General features: G+C 39.3%; 1 protein-coding gene and 1 long non-coding RNA gene across 10 annotated transcripts in view; one reads left to right on the top strand and one right to left on the bottom strand.

Annotated features, from left to right (window-relative positions):
• Positions 1 to 20,678, top strand: part of LOC137979411 (homeobox protein Meis1-like) — a 49,115-nt gene that overhangs the window by 20,089 nt on the left and 8,348 nt on the right. The window contains exon 1 of one of the 9 annotated variants that reach the window (XM_068826671.1): positions 11,568 to 12,102. The exons of 4 other annotated variants lie outside the window; for them this stretch is intronic. In XM_068826671.1, coding sequence (XP_068682772.1) covers positions 12,025 to 12,102 — 78 coding nt within the window. In that variant the 5' untranslated portion in view covers positions 11,568 to 12,024. Of the gene's footprint in view, positions 1 to 11,567; positions 12,103 to 14,227; positions 16,403 to 18,907; positions 20,582 to 20,678 lie in introns of those variants that run through there. 4 more of the 9 variants (XM_068826675.1, XM_068826674.1, XM_068826672.1 and 1 more) reach the window with 4 other exon arrangements.
• LOC137979413 (uncharacterized) lies at positions 6,682 to 13,783 on the bottom strand. Its single transcript, XR_011118323.1, has 2 exons — positions 12,779 to 13,783; positions 6,682 to 7,380 (listed from the first exon to the last, which is right to left on the bottom strand). It is a non-coding gene; the product is annotated as an uncharacterized lncRNA (long non-coding RNA).

Below are 20,678 nucleotides of genomic sequence, written 5' to 3' on the forward strand. Positions count from 1 at the left end.
GACAAGATCACTGGCAGCCTCGCAGCCATTTATAGGCAAGGTCGCTGAGCAAACAACTGTAAAATGGCTAATTAAGGTCACATCATGAAAGAGTTTCCTTTCAAGGTATGTTAAAAGTACTATTATGAAAGTTAAGACTACAAAAGATTGTAGGCCCGGGCTTACAGATTTAAAGGCTGGCCACGCCCCTGAGTGCCTATGAGTTACCACCACCTTTAAAATAAGGACAGATTTTCTTATTTTGGGGTTCTAATTTTAAGATCACACAGAAACTGTTTTAAAGTAAGAAAGTTTGTCTTATTTTCAGGCTCTTAATTTTATGATGACACTGAACCTTAAATTTGAATTTGAAACTAAGCTAATTTTTCTTATTTCAAGGACATACGAACTAAAACTAGAAAGGTCATTTAAAAAACATCGTTTGAGTGGTCTGCATGTTTACAAAGGCGCAGTAAAAGTGACTGTTTTCTTCTGAGTTGAAATCTAATCTTTTCCTGTGAGTGATGTGACTTCTTGCTGTGTATGATGGACTCTTTGTTCAAATAAACTTAAGAGACTAATAATAATAATAATGATAATGATGATGATGATATATCCTCGCCTAGTTGCAGCTTGATGGACTGACATAGCCGAGCTAATTTATGCAACCAAGGCCTCCAAATTAAATAGGGAAGAGAAAAACTCTGGTCGGACTTGCTTCTCACTAACGGTGCAAGTAAACTTACATTAAGGCGGGTTTTACCTGAATTTGGGCCAAAAACGTGCTTTTTTTGTTTATACTGATATCAGTAGTTTTCCCGATGATTTCCAATATTTTAGTGTAAACGGAGCATTTTCTGGTTAGGATCACGCCATGGTGTGGCGTGAGCTAAGTGGACCATGAAATTGAGGAAGTGCTTTTGGGGCTACAATGATTGTAGGATGATATTGTCGTTTGGGATTCTTTTCTTTTCCCTGCTGGTTGTGGGCCAAAAAAAAGTCAAGATAAGGCAGATAATTGAAGAGTTTTGAAACAAGCAACCTAGGACAATCTTCTTGTTGGTGTACGTTGGATCAGTGGCTTGATCTGATTGGCGTAATTAAAAGTTGAGAAACTAAATATTTTGAGCAAGAGCCGATACAACGTAGATTTAATTTTAGTGGTGTACTATATTTCGGCTCGCCAAACCAGCCTTCTTCAGGTACAATGAGAGTTTACATTGGATTGCTTCTATGTACATATATATAGTAAATGGATGTTGACGAAATACTGGAAAAATGTGATAAAACATGGCGGTTACAACAAATTTGAATTTAACTTTGAAACTGAAGAAAAAAAAATCATTTTACTATCTGCTGGTACCTGTGACCACACGTGTGCCTGTCCTGGTGGGGGGCTGGGCGTCACTATTGCGTTTAAAGTGCCTGTTTTCATTGAGATAGTTCTTTGAAAACCGCGATGCAAATCAATAGACCCTTTGCAACAATTCGTCACGTGACCTTTTTTTCATAAACACGATGATTCTGCTGGTTTCATGAAATTATATTTCCAAAAATAAAAAGAGCACCTCAAAATATGCTACCAAAGTATATCGTTTAAACTGGTTTTGTTACAATTGTAAGGATTTATATGGGAAAGGACGCATTGCCACCCAGTCACGCTTGAATGATTTTCATACAAATTCACTACTTGCAAAATCCCATAATACACCTCTATTACCCCCCAAGACTTTTGCATAACCATTGTTTGCAATTTATCCTGGGACATGAAAACGTCCCAAGAGAAGTCGAAAACAATGCCTATGCAGATTTTTGGGGGGTAAAAGAGGTGTATTATGGGATTTGTGCAAGTAGTGAATCCTTGTATTTTTCAAAGTTTTCAAACCGCTTTAAAATTCTTCCTTCGAAATATGAAAATCTGAAAATTTCCACTCTTGCACATTTGTTCTCGCTTATTTGACCCATGGTAAAAGTAGAAATCTGAGCTCTGTTTGTGGCGCGTAATTATGACAAATTACACTGGAGGGCAAAAGCTGTTCGTTCTTAAAGAAAAGCATGGAATTTTCGAGTATTTACAGTGCGACGCGCGTTACCGTGGCTACCTAACAAAGTTTTTTTTTTTTACAAACTTTCCGCCAATCAGGATGTGTGAATTTGATTGACAGTCACTCCTTTTTGCAAAGTTCGCACATTTGTGAATTGAACTAGTTGCATGGGTTGTTGAGTTGATATATTTACACGTAATTGTCGAATGTGAAAGTTTGTTGGGTGGCCACGGTAAGGCGCGTTGCACTGTAAATGGTTAAGCCACTGTTACACGTTGAAACGTTTAGCTGAAACTTGTGTGCAACGGCGCTGGGAAACAAGTTTCAGGAGGCATTGCACCGTGTAACATGGTCGGTTTCGTGAAACTTTTTTGAACTTCCGTTGTGAGACAAGTTTCACGAAAAGCAGAACCACTTTCTACGTCTGCAACGGTCGCAGCAATCGCAGTGGTGATAAAAACACATAAGTGTCACCATGTAACACCACTTCGTCAAACTGGTTTCGCTCGGTATTGTTACCTTCTATGCTGCGTAAGCCAATCAGAAAACCGGCTAAGGCACATCGCGAGACCAGTTTCAACGTTTCCGAACGAGTTTCGATCTTTTATGTTACACGGTGCAACGCCTGCTGAAACCCTTTTTTGCAACGCCGTTGCACATAACTTTCAGCTAGAAGTTTCAACGTGTAACAGCGGCTTAAGGGCGGTGCCCACTATTGTTATTGCGCATACGTTCTGCGCATCTCGAGATACTCGGATTTCCTATCGGCAGTGCTTATTAATACAGGGATATTTTTGCGCGGTTCAAAACTATGCAGACAAAGCAGAACTTAGCAAGTGTTCTTGGTATCCAAAAAGGAAATTGGGGGTAACCACGCATTTTTCAGAGATAATTAAGCTTGAATCTGGAAAAGAACGCCATACATTGCTTTGTATTTTAAAGCTATTTACAAAAATTGTTGATTAATTATCTTCGAAAAATGCGTGGTTACCCCCAATTTTCTTTTTGGATTTCAATAACACTTGTTAAGATCTGCTTTTCCCGCATAGTCAGGAAACCGCGCAAAAATACCATTGAATTAGTAGGCACCGTCCTTAAGTGGTATTTCTCTGAAAATTTGTATTCTGGCAAAGACAAACACGATCTTTCCATTCCTGGAATTCGTAAAGTCCGAGCTTTAAGTTACCATTCTTATCATTCATTTGACCAGTTTGGCCTATTTGTGACGTCACCCAGTATAGAACACACTCCCCTCCTTTGCTCGGTTATGGATCAAAGTATAACCACATTTGCCGTTTTTCAAAGTCAATAAAAAAGTGACATTTCAATCAAAAGGTTTTGAAAACAACTCTATGTATTTGAGACGATTTCAAAGAATAAATAAAGTGGAAAAGTTTGTTGAGGGGATAGGCACTTTAAAAAACCTCTCCACTGGCCAGTGGGATATCTCATATTATCACATACGGGGCAAAATTACTGAATGCTGATTGGCGGAGGGCACTTTGCCTTAATCACGAGGGCACTTGGTAATCAAGAGGGCATGATTATTTGATCGTGATTGGTGAACAGTTGCTTCTCCAGAGCAAGTGAAGTTACAAGAGAATCTTCTTCCAGATTAAACTACTTTTTTGTCCACATATAAAGTACACTTTAAGCGCTATTTCTGTTGACAGCAATGATTTATTGAATTGAAGTTTAACCGAATGGGAGCGTGTTGATTGTCGTTTGTCTTCGCTCGGGCAATTTTGTGAAAACTTTGAAAATACGCATGAAATTAATCCTTGTCATTACATATACTAATAACAGCAGTTTGTACGAAGCTCTTTTCCAAGGCAAAACGAGAAATCTACTCATTTTCTAACTTTCCTGATAATTCAGAGGCATGGCCTTCTTTAGGCAGAGACACATTTCACATAAGGACGGTTTTAAAGGAGTTAGTAGTATTCAGGGCTTGTGTTGGTACAGTGGTTATAGAAGGACGGTCTTGAATCCAGCCTTAAACTTTCGTATAAATGACGTAAAACCTCATCAAAATCGACTCCCAGCTCACGAGGTCGATGGGTCCTTCAACCGTTCGCGCTTTTCCCTTCGGACTCAAAACAGAAAAAAATCAAAATCAGAAACTCAGTTTAAACCTAAAATGTGACAGTTTTCCGAAAACTCCTTTCCGGAAAAAGAATAATAGATTTCCAAGTACTTTGAAAAAGGAGCAGGGATGTCCCAGTCGGTTAGTGCGCGGCCTTGGTGCAAGAGATCCCGAGTTCCATCACTGGATCTCAAATCCTTGTTTCGCCTTCTTTCCTTTCTGTGTAGCTTAAGTAGCTTTAAATGCGGTTAAAACGGAGAACTGGTTGAGAGCGGGAAGTAAAATGAGCGCACCGTCGACCTCAGGTTGTTAGTTTACTTTAATGTCTCGGTCTGTTCTAATTCATCCACCAGTCTGTGCGGGACGGGATAAGGGTAAGCCTACGAAACGGGGAGGGGTTGTCCGTAAAGGGGACTGAGCACTTTCTTGCCCCCCAAATTGGGGAACTTGCCCCGGAAATGGAAATAGATATATGCAGGAATCGAGACGGGGTTCATTGCACAAATTTAATTCAAAGGTGTGTTGGAAAACTTGTAAGGCTTCTTAGTGGAGATGAGGGACTGAAGAGGTAGCTCCATCGTTGGATTCTTATTTTTAACTTCGGCAGAACTGAACCACGATGCGATGAAAACACGCACATGTCTTCTGACCAGTGAATGGGTCGGCAGATGGCTCCGTAGGTTAATATTATCGGGGACGAGGCGGATCCTTCAAGTGTTTTAGTTGAATCTCTCCATCATTAATTGACTTGGTAAATTTGACCGCGCATTTGTTTAACATTTCAATTGCGGTGTTGTCGCTGCAATCAATTTAAAATAAGAATTTATTTTCTTCAATTAAAATCCTTTGAATCATTAAAAGCGTTGGATAATTTGAAAATCCATTTGGCTGCAAAAAAATCGATGAATGTGCTGCCTTCGTTTTGTTTTTATAGCTGCAGTTAATTCAAAATTGAACTTTTCTTTTCAAAACAGGATGCTTCAAATCGTAATTTCTTTAGCCAACTTGAAGACATATTTTGTCACAAATGAATGTCTAGGTTGTCAAGTTTTGTTTTTATAGCTGCAATTCATTCCCAAATGAATGTTATTTTTTCAGCGAAAACGCCTTCCTTGTCACAACATCATTTCCTATCGTTGTTTGGCCACGTTTTGTGTTCTACAGCTGCACCTGTTCTTAAGTAAGAGTTTTGATCTCAAAACTGAATTACACACGTATTTTGGGGGTTCAAATTTCAAATTTTAATCTGCATTATTGATGTGGGAAAACACTGTCCGGTTATCTGAATGTGTGTGAATGTGTACAATAAATTGGTAACAGTTAAAAATCATTCACCTTTTTTTGTTGGCAACTCGATTCCAACACTTGTGTTGTACAGGTACATGTGTTGAATAAACTAACAATGATTGTTCGAAATAACTTTCAAACTACAGTCAACACTTTGGTCATTGACTTGAAATTTGTCTTCTTCTTCTCCTTCTTCTTAATTGTGACGCATAAATCTTTCAAATCTTGTCAATTTGATGGTATACTGATCAAAACAATATCATATAATTGGCAACCTTAAATGTATTTTTCAGTGTGCTTGACAGGCCAATTTGATGGAACTGGAAAAAGGAATGATTGCGTTTAGGAGGTTATTTTCATCACTCTTACATTAAAAAAACACAAACACCTGCTAAAGAAAAGTCATAATGGTAAAAGCACCAAGAGAAGAACGCAATACAATTCGTCCGTGTCCATTGCAATTCTCAGGAACAACAAAGGAGAAATATGCGAGCTAACGGTCAACGACAAAAATGTAACCACATTTTTCTCTTTATGAAAGCATTGAAATAAACAGCCGACTGTTAACTGAATGTATCAATATGTCAACCAGCTTTCCACAGCGTCCATCTTTTTGTCTCAAGCCACGCCATTAGTTTGTAACTTTAGTTTTGTTTCTCAAAAGAAAAAGACAAAGCCCTCTTGTCTTCGTTTTGACATCACTGAGCAAGTAAGACAAAATTGAAAGGGCAGTGAATAATGAACTCACTCTAGTGGTCCTTCCGCGTTATTTGATGTTTGCCCTAGTTGCGCCAACCCAAAGTTATTCAATTTTGGAGGAAAAACAGCAAGAGTCAAATAGAACGATAGAAACCTGTCTGTACCAAACAACTTGAATATGTCTTTAGCCTACAAGAAATGTACACGTCTGAAAAAAAAAAAACGCTGCCATCATTTAATTGCGCGTCAGCCGCTTTAGCACCGGAAAGTATAGGGAGCTCCAGCTAACAGCGCCTTTACATGAATAGAAGCTTATCATCTTTATCTGCTCTCCAGCTCTCCCAGTCTTTATCACTTGGACAAAGTTTTGCAATTCGCTTGATCCAGCTTTCTTGATGACCACTTTTATCATTCGGGTTAGCAGGGTTTCAGAAGAATCGGTCTATTTTTTTCGATTTTTCAGATTCTGCTTGTGATCACTGAATGCAATTCCTCACTTATTTGTAATTTCACAACCAAATGATCGTACAATTAACCTAGTGAATGGTAGAGTATGACTCTTTACCATTATTTTTCTGACACAAGTAATAAAATTATTATAATATTTTGCCCAAAATAATTTGTTTCTGTTAGACCTTACTCTAGCGGCAGAAAAAATATGAATATTTGTTGTTCACCAGTTAGATAAGACAACGATAAAGAGGAAAACTGCTTCAGTGGATCATGATCAAGTCGCCGCTTCAAACCCGAACTTGTAGTCGAACGTACACCCTGTATGGTTCTCTGACATCGCCATATCACACTAGAATAAATCCCAACAAATGAACACCTTTCTCACCATTAGCTAGAGTAGAAGTTACGTGAGAATCTGACCTTTCCCAATTATTTCTTGGGTGTATATGTGTACGTCAATTTTAAACACAATCTAAGTTACTATTTGAAAAACATGATCCGATTGAATTCGTCTGCACTTTCTGGCGAGGATGAAGAATGCTCACGAGCTCCTTCAAATTTCTGAAGCGATGTGTTACGTTCCAATAAACCGATTACATTTTTTTCTACGGCTGCAGGAACAATTCATGAAAGACCACTTTGTTGATCAGTTTTGTTGAACTCAGATTTTACCGCAGGGGGGATTCCGTTGCAAGGGATAATTCACGTGTTGTTTTCCACCCATGCATCTCTTCATCTGTTTCCCTTCCTTCATCCCTTAACTCTGAGTTTGTTGTTGGACCGTCAAAAGGCCCAGCACTGAGGCAGCAACGACACATTCGTTGGAGCATACTGAAAAGCAAAGAACAATGTCATTCCTTTATTCGCTTACACAAGTAAACTGTGACACGCCTCTGATGTAAGGTAGCGTGTGTGTGCAGTGTATTCAAATTCTGAGACCTTCGTGATCCGTTCAGTTCCTTCAAGAATTAATGTAAAAGGCCAGACGGATTGTAATAATTTCGGGCTCAGGACCGACCACGTATTCCTGGCCTCAAATAGTTTTATATTAAAAGGCAGATAGTATTGTTACGCAGTAAGACTGTTCAACCTCATTTCAGCTATATTTGTGTCTTGGAGAATCTTACACAGTTCTTCCACCCACCAATTCTGGTACAATGTTTTATTTTTGCCGTCTATGCAATATTCTGTTCTAATCTAACCTTCACGAGAAGCAACAAAAAAATTGTACTTCAGAATTTAACCTTTTTTTGGCAGAAGTAAGAAGTGGTCAACACGTTTGTTCAAATAGCTGTTCGACAACAACGAGGCTTGATCACAGCATCCTCATAACGTATTGTTACACAAGTGAAGTAAACATAGCATTATTACATTCTTCAGATTACAATGGAAAGCTAGTGCATGGAATTAGGGAAAAAAGGAGAAAATATAACTCGTGTATGCCTTTACTCCCCTAAGTATAATGCCACCCGACTTTTATTTTTTTAGTTAGTGAAATTCTAACAATTTTTCCCACCCAAGGCGTTCCGAACTGCCTTCTTCAAGAGTACTGTTTATTTTTTGTCCATCTTTGCAAGTGGGAAGTCAAAAGTATTTTGCTATTTTATTTTACTAGGTGTCCTCTGTCAAGAGCTTAATGGTTTGAAGCCAAATTTAACGCTGATAATTCAAAGTAGAACCCGTTTATCGCGAATATTAAAAATAGCCAGATTTGTTTTTGATTTATGAAAACGAATTTTGTAGATAATGTCAAAATCATGCGACAAAGCGCCATGAAGGTGGGTGAATTCTCCTCCCAACAACTAATTCAACCGCAAACTGGCAGATCCAAAATAAGTTCGTATCTGTGAAAAGCGAATCAGACTTGGTGGCAGCTAGGATGTTTGCTTTGCGTTTGTTCGCAAACTTGCAAATAGGTAGCTACCGTTTAAGGTCACGGTGTCAGTTGGCACCCACGAAAAGAGTACTGTTAAAAAATATAAAGGGTTAAATCTTTGAAATCCGCGAACCAAACTAAAAGCCATCGAGAGGGATTGGCAGTTTGTTGGGCAGCTTGCCGAGGGACAATCTTTCAAGGTTTAGTCCAAGCAGGTTTTAGTTGTGATGAGAAAGTGTGTGTGATCTATACAATTTAAAAACAATACCTCGTTAGACATCTTAGAAAAGCTTTTGAAAAAGCGAACACGGCCAGACTTGATGGCAGCCAGAACTTCCAGGTTTTCCTATTTTTCACGTGCTAGCAGGGATAATATTTCTTACTTAACTCCATTTGACTTTATTCTTACAAAGTCGTCAGTTGCGAATGCATCATATATCAGACTACCGATATTGAAAAAACTCGAGACCGAGAGAGTATTACGGAAATAGCTCAAACAATAATTTATTTGAAAAAAAAAAGCGATATCGAACAGATATTTCTTCCTTCTCAGACTGTCTTGAAACACCGAGCGAGAAGAGGATTTTAGGGACACACGTCAGTGTAAATATGTGTTGCCTACTTATCAGAATTTGAACTCAATGGAGTGGAAAGATCTCAAAGTCTACCTTTCGAAATCAATGTTTCGTTGATTTTGTCTGAATTTTTGCTCGCCTCTCCCCCAAGAGGGCGACGCAAGCAATTTAGTAAAGGCGAATATGTCAAATAGAAGCAAACACTAGTCGAATATCGCTTTCCTTAATAAGTGCACATTCTTTCGGAAATGGATGTGTTTCCAGTTTAGTAAAGCAGTTGAGACACAAGAAATTGGACAGAGGGAATCCAAGGCGTACCTTGTTTGTTACAAAAAAAGCACTAATACTGTGACAATAAAAGAAAACTAGACATTACGTTTCCTCATTAACAGAGGAACAACATTACTACCACAGGTACTGCGAATCTTTTTGTAACAAGACTAAATTTGACACGAGGAACTTCGTCCAAGTCCACATAAAACATATCATGGTAAATATGAAAATCAACTGATTTTCTTTGAGATCTCTGATGTTTGAGATGAAAAGGATAAAAAAAGGATTAAAATGGAAGGATCTTTCTCGGCATGCAGTGAGGTTATCTCATTGACTTGGTAAGGTGATTCTTGTTCTAAATATTGGCTCGGTTACTATCTTGAATAAAAAAAATAAAGTTTAGGAAACAACAAAACTTGATGAACTCGTAAGCAGTATCACGAGTTGAGCACTAGCCTAAGGTATTTACTTTATATAAGGTTTACATTTAACCAAGGTTCGATTGTTGAATTCAAGAGAGAAAGAATAGACTTTTCAAAAAAATCGTGATTTTTTAGTTAAGAAAGCCTTGAAACTGAACAACAGGATATAAAAGCTCCCCTAGAGGCAGAGTGTACAGTTAACAACATCATGAATCAGCTTTTCACGATTCTCGACTGGTATTACACTGAAAAATAACAAACGTTTGGGTTTTAAAATAAACAACGTTTGTATTGTTGTCTCTGCATGTAAATCCGTACAAACTAAAACATTTTCTTTCTTCAGACAAGCGTCGGGTGAAAAACAGACGCGTACAGAATAAGCTACAATTCTGGCGCCAAAATGCTGTGTGGGAAACAGCGACGAATGAGTGAAACAGATCTCAATCAAGGGTGTTGTTCACAAACACGTGGTAACTAGCTAAATACAAGACTTCGATGGTTTTGTTGGAGAAATTTTATCTTGAAACACGATCCAAGCTGGCTTCGGAGCTTTTCATAGTGCTTTCTGTCGTCTCTCTGGCGACGAATTCGATTCCTGTTCTTACACGTGTACTCGGGCTTGAGAATTGGTCTTCGACACACATCGGTCGTGTTTGGAGAGACGAACTGAACTAGTCTCGCAAGAGTAACAACCCCTTTATTTCAGTATGTTTTCAAAGCTAGCCCACTTCTGTAATTTGAAATTACTTTCCAAACCATTCGGGCCCTCTTCAAGAACGGATAGCATTTACCAAAGCAAACCTGACGCCATGTGAACTAGTCCATTATTTAACAACACATACAACCAGTAAATGACAACTGAAGGTTGTAACAGTGTCACTGGTTACATGTAAGTTCCTATAAAATTTTGACTAAATGGTGCAGGCATACCTGCCAGGACTCTATCAAATGCTCTCTTCAGTTTTTCTTCAAGGAGGCTTAACGGGTCGCCTGTCGAAAGCACACTTGCATCGTACAAAACATAACCATTTTGTTTTCCTTTGCTTTCATAGAATTTTAAACACAAACACTTGTAAAGGGTATTATCGAAACCAATGATATATAGGAGTATTCAACCCTAGAATTTTCGTACAAAACTTGAGATCCATGATAACGACCATGTTACACTTGATTAAGAAACGTTTGACTCTAGGGTCAAAAAAAGCGTGCAAGCAGTCAGGTTAACTAGAGTCTTACAAGTTTCACTTTCCCATAACCCAAGGACCTGTATGTTTATGTTTCGTCTTATGTCTTAAGACTACAAAATTCGTTTCAGAAGTCGAACATTGCTCAAAAGTATGAACATTGATGATGATGATGCTTGTAAGGAAAACATCCAAAGAAGAGTGTGAAAATAAAGGCACCAAAATATAGTTGCACCGTTGTCCGACTCATTCGAGTCGCCTTCGTCCTTTTCCTGAGCTTTTCCGCCTCCGTGGGCCTTATTTAATAACGGAGTTGTATACTTCTTCAGATCTAAAATATCACTTCCATGAAACCATGAACAGGTTTATTTATGGAACGTTAAAAAGACAAAAACATAGGATGCATTTTTCAAATTAGGAGGATATTTGCGTGAACCAAAAATTGCTTAAACTGCCTGCATCACGCGAGGTAAATACATCCGTGCTTCAAAATAATTTAAAGAATTCACAAAACACGGCTCAAAGCCTCAACAAAAATAAAATGGTAAGGTGATTAGTACAAGACACTCGAATTCTTTGCTCATGATTTGTCGATAGACTCTTGTTCCCAATTGCGGTTTTCCCTTCGACTTAAGAGCTATCATGAGGAAGTATTTACCATCGAAAAAAACTTGGCAACAGTTGAGGTATTTGATCACTGTTGTTGACCTGCTCTAAGGAATATGTTTTCCGTAAAAATTTACTAAAAGGACAAAGAAAATTGCAATGTATTAAATACGAAAGAGCCATCACTCCGATATATTCAGTGAAATTTGTAGATGGACGAAATAGCGCATCAAAAGCTTAAAAACCAATACATTTAAAAAGAATAACGCTTTGCCAGTGCATGCATAAGATGCTAATAGAAGAGCTATAAATGTTTCTTGAGACTCATCTTTAAGAGTCCAGTCGGACTACAGACGGGGATTCGACAGGACCCAGCAGGGCCTTGGATCAAGCCACCCAATCGCGACCACTTAGACACGACAGTCGTCGGAGTACCCTACGAGCGCTAATGTAGAACGCGCCACTGTGGCACAAGACTTACACATTTCTACTCGTTACGGAAACCTTCGAAACAAAGTTGTTTGTGTTGAGTTGACAAGATGTCTATATTCCCGTTTCAAGATCTTCAAGCGCTCCAAAGCCTCGCAACATGCACACTACAGTTCAACGACAAGGAGGTGAGTTTCTGAAGATGGGATTTATCTCAACAGTGCGGCAAAAATCGTGTCCTTGATATTAGAATAACAGAAAACAAATTCCATGTAGCGGGAGGCCATAAATAAACGCAAAACGTTATTTATCATTGGCCTTGGTTTTCGGGATGGTCGTTCTTATTTTAAAAGCGAATAACTGATTTGCGAGTGAGTCGAAACGATAGAGAACATTTTCATTTGATATTTTCTTGCGGGTTATTTGTGATTTTTTCCTCCGGTGTGTTCTTCACAGATTTAGGCATGCAATTCTCGAAGAACACTTTAAGGGTAAAGAATATTCGGAGAAAGAATTCCGTGACCAGAGAGTGAACAAGCAAAAATAAATGGAGGAAAAATTAGCAAGCTCTATGCAAAACAACCACCGGATTACCTCAAGCAAACCATCAAACTATAACAAAATTGATCTAAATCTTTACAGCTTTACAGTACACAAAGCGAAAACTAATAAACACTAAGCTGACAAAGCATTCAAAAATGATTAATGCAAGATTGACTCGAGCTCAAGATCTGCTTATCATGTGGCCCAACGAAGCTCGAGGCACATTAATAGAGCTACATCCAAAATTTCTTCGTAAGATAGCGTTACCTACATTAAATAGACCAAACAACCCATTATGGGCCAAAAGGTATTCTTGTTTACCTGTTTTGATGGGTTTTCCTTCGTCACATCTGTGTACTGAGATGGAAAGATTTTTCAAGGTAAAGAACAATCGCCATCAAAGTCTCTCGGTAGCTGTCGATCGATTCCTAAAACGTTGACCAAATCCACAATGTCCGAGAAAAAATTACTGAACGATAATTTCAAAAGCCCCAAATAAGATTGCTAGATGGGAACGTAGTTCTGAATCGATTCCAGCTTACTGTAAGTTCCCGTCGCACAAAGCGCAAATGCTATGAAAGCACTCATGATTGTAGGTTTTCATCATTTGCTTAGTGCTTTTGGTATGTTAAGTTTGTTTTCGGTCGCCTTTCATCCGCTTTCTTCAACCCCATGTTCTGATGGACAGATCAGCCCATTTTGGACAGCTTGTTCGCTTTCTAACGCTATCAAATAACCAACCTCTCGAAATATACAACGTGTTGGACTTCTAATCCTTAAATACTTAAAGACAAGGAAATGTTCAGCGTAAAGTCATTTCGCGCCCACTGAGGACGGAATAAAATAGACTGTACTTCAACATAATTAATCCACATTTGATGCCTCAATTTGATCACAAGTTTTCAAGGTCCTGCTCTGAAACAAGGCGACAAAATCACCACCGTCTTAAAAACGTGTTAAGTTTCCAACAGCCGCTAACATTTGTTTCAACGACAGAAGTGCGAATCATTCGGGGTCCGTAATCTTTCCATGGAAGAGAGAGTTTTTTTTCATTTTGTAAACAGAGCCGATGTCACATATTCCCGTGTCTCGTTCATCCTCTTTGCTTCCAGTTCACGGGCATTGTCCTACTTTCACTAAAGGAGATCGGTGGTATGTGACGATCGTTCATTTAAAATTTAGAGACTCTGGGCCGAGTTTTTCACCGTGGTAAATTTTCCGATTGATCGGCCCTCTAAAGACATGTCATAGCTTATAACTCAAGGCCTTTTCAAACTTAAGTCAACAGAACCGACATAAGGCATATTAATAGTTGCAGCGGCATCGACAGTCGAATAAAAGAATAAAACCGTACTTGTAAAATGGAATAAGACGCTTGAAAAGGGCCGCGTGTTTTTTATTTACTTATTTCAAGATAGATTCTATAGCAAACGACATATTAAAACAGTGTGTCGACGAACAACAAAAAGATCGCACGAAGAAAGAAGCGCCCAAGCACAGGGATGGTCACCCTTTTCCCATTGATACTCTCTTTGCGGGATTCATCGCCTCAGTACTGTAGGTGATGTTGGTAAGAAAAATGGAAATCAAAAAAAACACGTCGAGGAGCAATGGCTACAGGAAGGAAGGGATTGAATCTCTCTGAAAAGTAATGACTCAAATTCACAGCAGCCACCTGCTCCTTTCTATGCCGGCAGAAGACTGGAATGACGATAAGACAGCACTGCTGGGCCATCCGGGCACTGCTGTAAGCGTGAATCTTTTTGGGCGATTTGCACTTTATTGGCTAAATTATTACTTCAAAGTTTTCTATTTGAAAATACGTTTATACTTTGCATTTTCCAGGGTACAGTTCAAAAAAGCGTTTATATGTTAACACATATTACCCACATGGGTTATACAGAAGCAGTGTTAGTACTGGTAATACTGAAATATTCCAAGGAAACACTCTGAAGGAGCACTGCAAATTTTAAGATTTCAATTTTGTCAGCTTTTAATACAATGAAAACAGTTTGAATGTGAAGTTTTTGACAAGAGTCAGCTTGGAAAAGACCTATTTAAGGCTCTTGAGTATTTGGGAGGGAAGATTTATTTTTTGTTGTCCTATGCGTATGTAAGAATGTTTGCTGTATTCGTAGCAATCGGCTAAATGGCCTGAAACAGAGCGAAACAGCCATCCTATGGGACGAGGTAGATGTGCTAAGTCAAGGCCGGCTGCGATACCCGCCAAAGGAAGACGAAAACACAAACGTCATGAACAAAGTATGTTCATTTCGCCACTTGCCTTTCTAAGCTGTTTAGCAGATTTATGTTATAGCTCGAAAACAAACCCGTTAATGGTATTAAAAAGTTTGTTCGATTAAAACATGCTTTTGTAAAGGGTGCCATCCGGTTCGTGGACGGCTTATTGAGTTTTGCCGTTGTCCAGATACACCGTGATCCGATACTAATCAACGATAATCGCTTGGTGCTAAACGTTCTAGGACAGAAGACTGACAAGTCCAAAGCTTTCAAAATAAACGCAAGTTAACCTTAGCTTTTCCGCCGGTTCTCGCTGGGATAATTAAAAGAGACAGTGCTACGCTATTAGCTGAGTTGAGCGGTTTAGTTGAAGTGTTATACCAGTTGTCAAGATTTTAAGACCAGTTGATTGAAATGGAGAAAGACAAACTAAGTAGCGACACATTCATTGGAGAATGCACTCAGTCTTCACGCCTTACAAAACTGTTCATTTTACATCAAGTTATTTGAACACTCCGTGCAAACGGAATATGAGTGAAGCCTTCTTAGTACAAGAACATAACAATGTCTTCAAACTGACTGAAGATCATGTCTGTCGCGACAGTCTAGTCTAAGCTTAGCACGTTGCTAAAATTCCCATTCGGACAAACCTATCTTTTTCATTAAGTTGTCTATCTTCGGCATCGTCCGGATAAATAGGATTTGTGAGCGATGAAGACCAAAGATCAAATTCAACACCTCTGCGCTTCCTGCATCCAATATGGAGGATGTATAACAAGGCTTCACCTGAGCACAAGTGATGTTTTCATCACCCCAACGTGCCATCATCTAAGCCGCTCTGCCGGCACGTTCTGCTGCGAAACGTCACCTTTGATCTTGATTCCCCGACCATTCAAGGCAAATCCGTGCGAAATCTCTACATAAAGTGATGGACCTTTACTTGACTCCTGGATAAATGTCCGGTTCTATCAGTCCTATTGTGCTTGAACCAGTATTTTACAGTCTGAAACGAAATATGGCTCATCCGATGGAAAGAACATTACATACTGTGTATGGAACACTTGTTTACAGAGAAACTAGCTCGATCTAGGTTCAATTTTTTCATTGCATTCTCAATCGGTCATCATGGTAAGGGCGTCCCAAAAGAGTACATACCGAATCATTCCGACAACCTCGCCTGATCATCGCTTCTGCTGAACTTCAAAAGCCTCTTCTTCTCTCGAGCACTTCGCGATTTTCGAAGGCTCAGGGTAGCATTTTTCAATACACAAGTGGTTTATTTTTAGGGCGCTTGGAAAAAAAATCTTTTTCGCGATTGAAATTCGCACGAAAAGGGCCGATTGTGTAATCTTAAACCGAAACACTGTCAGTGGATTATTGACATCACATGCCGCTGTTTGAAGTATCAAGAGGTCGATTCGAAACAAACTGCAGGACGTTAAAAGATCAAAACACAGGCACAAAAACGTAACGAAAGAACCAGCTGACTGTTTGAAAAGCGAAAAAGTGATGGCTGAAGGTGAGGAAAGTTTTATTGGCACGTTTTGTTGTAATAAGAGTTTCACAGGCCATTGTTTAACCAGTGTGAATAGGCAAGGTTGTGTCAGGGTCATCTTCTCAAAATCGAAAGTATGCGTGGCAAATTACAGCGGCTACCACTGACGCCGTAAGAATTCATATGAAAGCGACTTGAATCTTGACAAGGTACGTTTTAAAGGAAAGTGATCTTGCGAAAAGGGTCATCGAAAGAATATGCAACTTATCGATGATCCCAAATCTTGCAACTTGTTTGGTGTTGTTGTATAAACATGGCAAGCAAAGAAAGGCGGAAAAAGCAAATGTAACGCATAAACACACTTCTTCGCCATCTGAACGAAGGCAATACAGTTAATGAGAACCCACAGTTAAACGAGGTCACAATAGGTATTTTCAGTCAAGAGCGAGAGAGCCTGTCTTGGCCTTGAAATAAAGTAATCCTCGCGTACGACCATCTAGGAATCCATACAAAACAGCGCCTTCATGATAATTTGGTTGCGACGCATTAAGCAATGCCGCTTCTGGCCTAAGATCGTCCTTCTCCAGGAAAAGTTTCTTTCCCGGTTTTTCCCTCGCCCGAAAGTATTCTTCCAAATGATCAGGAAAATCATATATCGTTCACTCGACACCTTGGGTATCACAACGTGCACCATTCATTTCAACAAGCTGAGACCAAAACTCGCCATTTTCTCATCCAAGCCTTCTCATATAATCCATTGAAAGGTTTCAAGTATCGGTATCTACTCTCCAAAGAAAGTTAAATGTGTACTCGAAGACTCCTGAAATAAGCTTGATGTCGTAGCTTTTCATGATCTGTACTTAACCCCTCTGTAATTTTCTAACCGCCAAGTATTGTGAATCATTTGAAACGGGAAGACATCGTTGTCTCTCTTGGACAACTGATATGTGGTTTTAAATTTGAGATAAATCAAGGCTTTTGTGTCGCTCTTCGTCTCATTGCGATCACTTGAATTCGAACTCCTATCCTAAATATGCAGGAAGAGTATACAGATAAAGGGGCAAAGGTTCTTTAATCCAATAACACAAACAACAGTGTTTCGCCCACGGGGCGGCAGAGAAAAGCGTAAGTGAAAGAAATAAACAGCAACATGACAAAGTGACACTTGGCCAGTGCTTCTAATGACAGATATTGTGGATATTGGAGTCATCAAAATTTCATGCATGATATAAACTTTAAACAGTCTTTTCATAAGCAGTCAAGTGAAGATGTATCGTCTCGTAACTATCGTTTTCAGACGCTTGGGAATGAAACATTATGTACGTCTAAGTTGTCTGTTATTATGACAGACCTTGGCTTACCGCCCAAATAAAAGTAATAAAGAAAACGGGTTTGCTAAGTTTCGAAAATCCTCGGTTATTTCGTAAATTTGGCAAACAATAATCTTACAGAAAATTTATATGAATTATCGTTTTGTTTTTCTCAAAGATTGAAACGATGGTCGAAGAATTATTTTGTCGACAGAACCCACAGATCAAAGGCCGACGAAAATTAATGGCGTGCAAAATCGACAGTCTTTCTACACATTAGCCAAGCGTGACCAGACAAATCAAATGGATCATGATCAGTGAATGTGTTATTATAACATGTCAAAACTTGCGTTGTTTTTGAAGCCTCGCTTGTCACATACATCAACCTTTCGTGGATAATAGTAGAGCAGTTATCACCCCATCGAAGTCTCTCATTCGCTGTGTCGTTTATGGGTTTCAAGGAAACGACACATTCGAGAGAAAAAAGAAAACAAAAATAAAAACAACAACTGAAAACAATTCCCATCATTGCAAATACATCTCGTCAAAATAACAATAGCTCGAAATGGACACCAGGTCAGTTATTTTAACGGAAACTTTTTCTGAAAAGGAATGCGCTTTGCGGTGTTGATTCTATTGCATCTGTTGAATTTCAAGCCACCCAAGTTACATAACTTGCGTTCCTTAGTTGTCAGTGAGTTTGGTTTGCATAGACTGAATGTTATCGTAATATGCTCGTTTGGAAAGTTGGGACCCTAATGATCTTAAAATTATTTTTCTGTGGGGTATAATTTAATGTCGTGTTTTTGGAGATAACCGTAAGGAGCTAATTAGCAGATGTCAGCGTTTTGGATAGAGCTTTTCGGCAGAGCGTCATATTTTTGACTGAATGCTGAAATGCTTCATGTTTACAGTGACAAACAAATTTCTGCTTATCAGTCATTCGTTGCACTTCTTCAAGTCAACGGTAAATATCGGTTGAAGGCATGACGAAAGCTTATATTACATTACACACTCACTCTGTTTAACCAGAGCTGCATGACACAAAGCTAAGCAGCGCAGCGCGTTTTGAAATTGCGCAACATTTGGGCGTCTCATTAGAGTTCTCAAACTGAAAGAATTCACCTCGCTTGACACCAATTTGATAATAGAGAGAATTATGCCAACAAATTTGTCATAATTTCTTCTATTATGTTCGCGCCATCTGGCCTCAATCCCTCCTTTCTGTTGACTGTTTCCTTGTACGTAGCTTCTCAACTCTAAATAATAATCGAAGGAAATTAAAAATAGCGCATTTAAGCGTATGAAATAATATTGTAAAAAGCGCCATTTGATTGAATTTCTCTTTCAATCTTTCAAGCGGATTCAAGAACAGTTGTTCTGACTTGTAGGTGGCATTCAGCAGTGTCCAATTTCAGTTGGTAACCATGTATCACAAACACCGCGGTCGCCTCGAACTCTTATCACGAAAAATTTTCATGGCCAAATCAGACAGTTTGAAGACGAACCGGGAACAGGGAGATGAGGCTACGACACTTGCCTGAGCTGTAAACGAGCCTTCGAAGAGTGCCCGACGATAATGGCTTGTAAAACAACAAGCAGACGCTCTGGGGACAAGAGCGCAAACATGCCTGGCATGCAGCGGTCCCCTGTCACTGAACACACGAACACTATCAAAGGAAAATTTACTACAGGGCCGCTTCTGAAAAGAACGCAACTTAAGCTCACTTTAATGACAATAGGCTTCACAGCAAGCTCTGACAAGTACACAGTATCTAATGTGGTTTAAAGCAGCTTCGATAGAATGCGTTGTTTTCATCCGAATGTCGATCTTCTCCGCCCTTCTGACAGCTTTTGACAAAAGGCGTCACGTTTCTTGGTTATCAAACAGACAAGGAAATTGATAGTGAAATACAATCCGTCAAAATTACTTTCAATTTACGCCAAATTCAATAACGGCACTTGCGAATAATGGTAGCACGTTCGGCCAAATTTCTAAATACTTTTACAAAATTAAAGCGCGCATGGTTTTGTGAACGAAAAGTCGCTCTGTCAGCTGTATTTGAGCTTTTTATACATGAATTAAAGTCCATGTTGTGCTGTTTTGGATGGGCTTTCCAGCTTTTCTTCCCAAGTCAAGCCAATTAACAGCAGGTGTGAGGAACCTTGTCAATCATTTTGCGACAATGGGTTGTTTTACACGCTTCCCAAGGCATCGAGACATTTGTAAACTATTTTGTGTTGTAATTAAAAGGGGGTGTGAAATGTGAAACATGCATTCGCAGAAAACATGCCTAAAGCAAGCCTCGAGCGGTTTGTTAATAAACTGCCAGTCATTGGGCCTTCAGAAACATGTTCAAAATCGCACTCGATTACTTTGTTGTATGCAATTGAAAGATACGACACGCCCCAGGTCCTGCGAAAAAAAATCCACGATGGCTTAGACAATAGAAATTGAAATGTTTAGATACATTATTTGGCTTGGTGGATGAGCTGTTTCCTGATTGGTCGGCCAATCTAATTGGTTCCACCAGGCATTATTGAAAAGTGGTTGATTCTTATGAAAATACCCAGGAGAATTGACTAATGGCTTTGCCTCCGCTGCAAAGTACTTTACGCTGTTCTATTTTAAGAGAAAAGATTATTAATGTTTGAGACACATTGTCACGTCTAATACTACCCTAAGTCCTTCCTGAATAAATTTCCGCGCATGAAGGAGTATCTGGTAAAAGATAATAGCGGTGAATTTTCTTCACGATTCTGATCAAGCTTCGAAATCTCTCTCAGATAGTAAGTGACAAGGGGCCATGGAGATTTCGAAAGGTGATTGACAGACGTGTGGCCAAAAGCCACGAGACAGGCTTGACAATTCGTTACTGGTTGTGTTGACGGCCGTACACATCTTTTCCTTACATTGAGTTGACGGGTTGTAAGTTTAGAAAGCTATCCAACTGTGTTAGTCCTAAACTGATTGTCAGAAGTCGGGATTAAATATTGCAGCCTTTTTGCGATAACAATCCTCCACAGTGCGGCTCGTAACCCTGGAGCGGACTCGAAACGCATCGTATGGCACAATGGGTCAGTAGGCGAGTGTTCCGTTTTGCATGTCAAACCGACCTGTGCCGTGCTGATTGTACGCGCATCTAGTCTGTCCTCTTTATCCTCACTGTTGCGC

The sequence above is a fragment of the Montipora foliosa genome, chromosome 12 (assembly GCF_036669935.1).
Source record: "Montipora foliosa isolate CH-2021 chromosome 12, ASM3666993v2, whole genome shotgun sequence".
In the NCBI taxonomy this organism is placed as follows: Eukaryota; Metazoa; Cnidaria; class Anthozoa; order Scleractinia; family Acroporidae; genus Montipora; species Montipora foliosa.